Genomic DNA, 5412 nt, shown 5'->3' with positions numbered 1-5412 from the left:
TCATCAATTTGCGTCCGTTTGGTTCCATCATTAAGGATTTTAGTTCGGAAGACCTGCCAATTTGTTTGCTTAGGAAGTATGAGAAGATATCCCTACGCTTCATTAAAGCTGAATTGGATTATCATTTTTTACACAATATATATATATTCTAATATTTATATATGTTATGTAATACTGTAATATATATTTTTATTTATATATTTATATTCGTATTTCTTTATATATGTATTTACATTTGTCTATATTTTATTTATATTATTTATTTATTAACTTTAATTTGTATAGAATGCATTAATATTATTTATTATAGTTAATGACAAATATTACATATATAACAATTTAAAAATCTATTCATATATATTTTGTTGTTATATATTTATATTCTTGCCATATATTTATTTATTTATATTTATTATTACCAGTATTAACAATAATAATTTATAACATGTATAACAACTAATGAAAAATGCATATTATTACACTAGACCTGATCATAAGTAACTATCACAAGTCCAGCTGCAGGCCAATTCAAGAGTCCCCACTTGCTGGACATTTTATTAACCGAACTCTAAAATGTAGTAGTAGTAGGAAAGTATAATACATACTCCAAGTATTGAAATTGAATCCCAACACGATGGCGTGTATTTCAATACTTGGAGTATGTATTATACTTTCTTATCTGAGATTAATCAGTGGACCTTTCGGTTTTTAGTAGTAGTAGGGCGTAGGCCTAAGCCTAACTATGCCTAGATACACTAGATAGGTCACTTAGCCAGATATGTTTACCTTCCTAGCCTAGGCGGCCCTATAGTTTCATTAGCAATAGTCCTACTACTTACCTAGCTACAACATGTTTTATTTTTAACTTAAATGTATAAACATGGCTGCTGAAATTACTGTAGTAGAACCAATAACTCCCTGGTAGAACTAGCACTAGCCTAGGAGAATATTACACATCAGTAGTATAGGGCTACCTAGCCTAACTAGGCTAGGCCTAGTCCTAACTCATGAATAGGCTCTCCTCTCCTTGAGATGCCATCCTTGAAGTGCTGAATATTCCGAAATTCTGTATCACATCCTGGCCTAAAGTATTAGTATAATTAAGTCTAGCCTGCTATGAGTCCGTTATGTATGATAAACTAGGCCTAGTCCTAACAAGAGCCTGAGTTTTTATTTACTGTAACAATAACAGTTAATAGTACTATCATGGAGGTATATGGTACTATCTAATAGTAACACATGGAAATCAGTAGCTCACCTAGGCCTCAAATTGTCAAATTTAGTGAAATCAAACATGGTCTACCTACACCGAACTTACTTTTGTTTGGCATCGCAGATAAAAAAACGTGGAGGCAGGTACCTAACAATCATAAAACTGAAAGGATACGCTGAGTGTCAAGTAACTTTGCTAGCGACGCAATCGGCTAACATTTGTAACCTTTCCCATTTTATCAGAAATGTTCGCCAGATTAATTATGAGTGTTGATTGGTATTTGGCTCGTGATCAAAGGTGTCGTCTGGTACCGAGATTCACAGTCACTTACTTCCCGTAAACCATTTGATGACATAGTAGCTACTATCAGTAGCCACAAAAATGGCAGTTGTAAATTAAATATACAACAAAAAATCATTAAAATTTTTTAGCAACAATATAGAAGACATACTCCAAGTATTGAAATACACGCCATCGTGTTGGGATTCAATATTTCAACATTAATTATGTCATCATCAGGAATGTCATCATCATTTATGATCACACATTTATTTCATGAATTGTGTAATTTATACACTTAACAATACAGTTGAAAATTTTGCAAGGTTGGTGGGTTGTTAAGATAATCTGAAAGGTTTGATTACACACAAATGTATTTGTATAGTTTAATTCTTATAGAATCATTCTTACCTCTTCTTCTGAAGAAAGTCAGCCTCCAAAACAATGGTAGCAATCAGTTGAGTGTTCTGATCAAGATTGTATATAGAAACTAGACATAAAAAACATAATATTAAATTGAGATGATTAATTAATTATACAAAACCAAAGGAATACTAACACAATCAAATATAATACAGTAAAATGTCAATTTTACGAACATCAATTTTACGATTGGTCTTTGCCACTGATGGCGTCATCATCGACGAATTATTGCCGTAAAAAAAGCTTGATTGTACATGTGTTAAAAATTTTTCTTAATAAAATCAAGTTTGTTTGTTTGTTTCTATTTATTAGGAGGTTCAACTTTTCTTCCATTTCTGGTATAATAATCACTATGTTAATGTAATAAACCTAACCAGAACAACGAACTACAGTACCAACGCAAGTGTTATTGGATTGAGCGCACATATTTACAATGACGAACGAGTGTTGGGGTCAGCAACTTACTGACATCGTGAATGTTAGATGATTGCGAAATGCATGTGAACAACACTATTCAACGATCTAACAACTAGAAAGAACACGAGAGGAAGGTCCATAAAACATAGATGTTTGAATAAGAGTTAAAATAATATTTTGTAAAGTAGAGAAGAATGCCAGCAATTAAAATAATTTTTCGTTTTTATCAAAGGTAAATTCAGCTAGGGTATAGCGCGGTAGAACACGCTGCTGCACTGTCAGTTTGTGCTAGGCCTGGCTGCTGTCAGCCTATCAGTGCTCGATGGCAGGAGATACTGTAGCAAGGCCTAAATATTGGAAACTGACACCCGATCTAGTTTACAATTTTTTTTAATTTACGAAGACCCCAAGGGGTACGTAAAATAGACGTTTTACTATATACACAAACCAAAGGAATACACTTACAGTCAAACTCGCCTATATAAATTATGTTTTAGTAAAAAAAAATTGTTAATGTCGATTTTTAATGCTACTTTGTTTTCCTTTTAAAAGATAAATACTTGTTAATATAATTTGAATAAATCACTGTCAAATACATTGATTATAATTTATGTACCAAATTAGTCTTTATTCAAATAATTTCTATCTGTAACTTAAAGTCAAAAGAAGTCCATCGCCAAATGATTTGAAGCTTTCCTTATGATCGATTACTGTTTACATTGTGTGGTGTGTTGAATACATTAAGCGATCATGACTATCATTCTGTGACGTGCTCAATAAAGATTCCTGGGTAGATTCACCATACCATAGATACACATGCTTGTGTACAAGGTTGCAAAGGAACGTTACACTAGATTGAATAACCAATGTGAAAAGGATAAAATACTCACCATCAACATCTTGACCAATTGAGAGCATAGCCCATTTTCTCTACAAACAACAAAAAATAATTTATGCATTAATTTCATGAAAATTTAATATGATACTACTTACTTTTTTTTATAAATATGCAAATGATACAAAACATACTGTAAGGGCAACAAAATGCTGTTTTGCCCAAGCACAGGTATATTTTATATTAGAGTCATTTGGGATAATTTTTTACAATAAACTTAATACAAGCATAATTCTAGTATTATTGTCACCCTCCTGTACTTGGTATAATGGCAACCACTGGGATAAAATCCATCGTTAATGTATAATTTATTGAAGGTTGAAAATACACATCAAATAATAGTATTTTGAAATCTTCCTTGGCCCTAAATTTTTAAGATTTAGAACAGTCAGACTTGGTCAACACACACTGAGGTGTTACCAGCATATGCCAAATGTACTCAAACCCAGGACCTTGTCAATGTTCCACCCCACCCCCCAAAACAGACAAAAAATATATTTCAGATAGCAAATTTGTCAATAAAATAATACAAGCTATAAGACAGTTTTTTTTTTAATTTATTTATTTTTTTGTTAAATTTTTTAACTGTGATTTTTAATGTTTTGTAAATTTGTATTTCATGTCAAAGGGTTCCCACTTTTGTGTTGGGCCCCTGGCCCATGGTCTCTCCTCTTGGATAATTTGTCAAATTTGTAATAAATAAATAAATAAGGCATTAGCCATAACAACAACTCCCTTTTATTTAGTTTATTTCCAAACAATTGTTACAATTGTAGAATGCATTACGATAACATTTTGCAAGCACTGATGATGGGCCGATGCGCACTGTGCACTTAACTGTGCACTATGTGCCAAGCGCTTACAGTATATTGATTTTGAACAGTTCATTTATAAATCAGAGTGTTTACACCAACTACAATTTGAACAAGCTGAGTAACAACTTTATAAGGTATTTCATTCATACTTGAAAAGAAATATAAAATATTTGATATCAAACTACTACTGTATACTACTGTACAACAAGCCTAGCACACACTGTAATTCTCCATAACAATCACACATGCAGTAGCCTAGAGTAACACATTAGAAAATGGTATCGTAACAGCTTACCCCTGGCGGCAACGCACAAACCGCTCAGATAACGTTGGTTTTTTTTTACAAAATCTGACTTTTACGAACTATTCGTACCAAAAAACTATAAATCTTTATTGCTTATAAAACTAAGAATCTCTATATTTCTCTCTCGCTTATCACAATCACAATCTTGGTGTTTAAAAATATGGATAATGTAGTCATATTGGCTGATATTCAAGAGGACGCCGAATCCATGTGAGCATCAGATGGTCATATGCTTGTAATGATGATAATAATTTATTAGGAACTACACTTTATAATCAATGACAAACTTCTCAATAGAAGGTGTATCCAGAACAATACAGTAAAGTTCACAAAAAAAGACTTCAGCTATTAAGAAAAAGACAATTCAAATTTGTATTATACTTGAAAAGAAAATATAAAATATTTGTTATCAAACTACTACTGTATACCACAACAAGCACACACTGTAATTCTCCATAACAATCACACATGCAGTAGCCTAGAGTAACACATTAGAAAATGGTATCGTACAGCTTAGGCGCGATCTACAAATTATCCCCAACGACAGAAACGGGTCAAACACGTTTACTATTGTTATATGACAAGCTCCCAAACGCGTCTGTGAAATGCCGTTTGGAAGCTTGTCGTTCGAGCCGTTTATTCCGTTTGGAAGTTAACTCCTCCCCTTTTCATATGGCTGACTGCTCGTGAATGGAAAAATGTTAAACGCGTTCAGCGAAATTTGGAATTTGATCGTGATTTAAACAACTTCAAAACTTGTTCAGTGTCCCTACCGTACCTAGGCCTAGGCCTATATTTATAATAGTAGTAGCCTGGTAGTAAAATGCTAGCCTACGCTAGGTGACAGTTTACGAAGAAATGTTTATAATAAAGGCCTAAATTTAATTATTTTTCTTGTTGGGGAAACCCCAATGTTTCTTGTATTATAGTAGGCTAAGCCCTACCGTTACCTGTAGGTTTTATAGAAGAGAAAGCAATCGCCAGTAACCTTGCTACCCAGATTATATTGTGCGATGTTCGAATTGACCTATCAAAACAAGTACCTTTTGCCCAACTTTCTCATTCC

At 32.9% G+C, this 5412-nt stretch overlaps 1 protein-coding gene across 1 annotated transcript in view; it reads right to left on the bottom strand.

Annotated features, from left to right (window-relative positions):
• Nucleotides 1–3262, bottom strand: part of LOC117100719 (vesicle-fusing ATPase-like) — a gene marked incomplete at both ends in the record, with an annotated part of 42174 nt that extends 38912 nt beyond the window's left edge. The window contains 2 exon segments of the mRNA XM_033240511.1: nucleotides 1904–1982; nucleotides 3223–3262. Of these exon segments, the coding sequence (XP_033096402.1) occupies nucleotides 1904–1982; nucleotides 3223–3262 (119 nt within the window).
• Between the last annotated feature and the right edge of the window lie 2150 nt (nucleotides 3263–5412).

Source organism: Anneissia japonica, unplaced genomic scaffold (assembly GCF_011630105.1).
Source record: "Anneissia japonica isolate Jap-2015-1 unplaced genomic scaffold, ASM1163010v1 scaffold1430_len515961_cov162, whole genome shotgun sequence".
Classification (NCBI taxonomy): domain Eukaryota; kingdom Metazoa; phylum Echinodermata; class Crinoidea; order Comatulida; family Comatulidae; genus Anneissia; species Anneissia japonica.
Note: the sequence above shows the minus strand (reverse complement) of the source record. Positions and strands in the feature narration are given on the sequence as shown.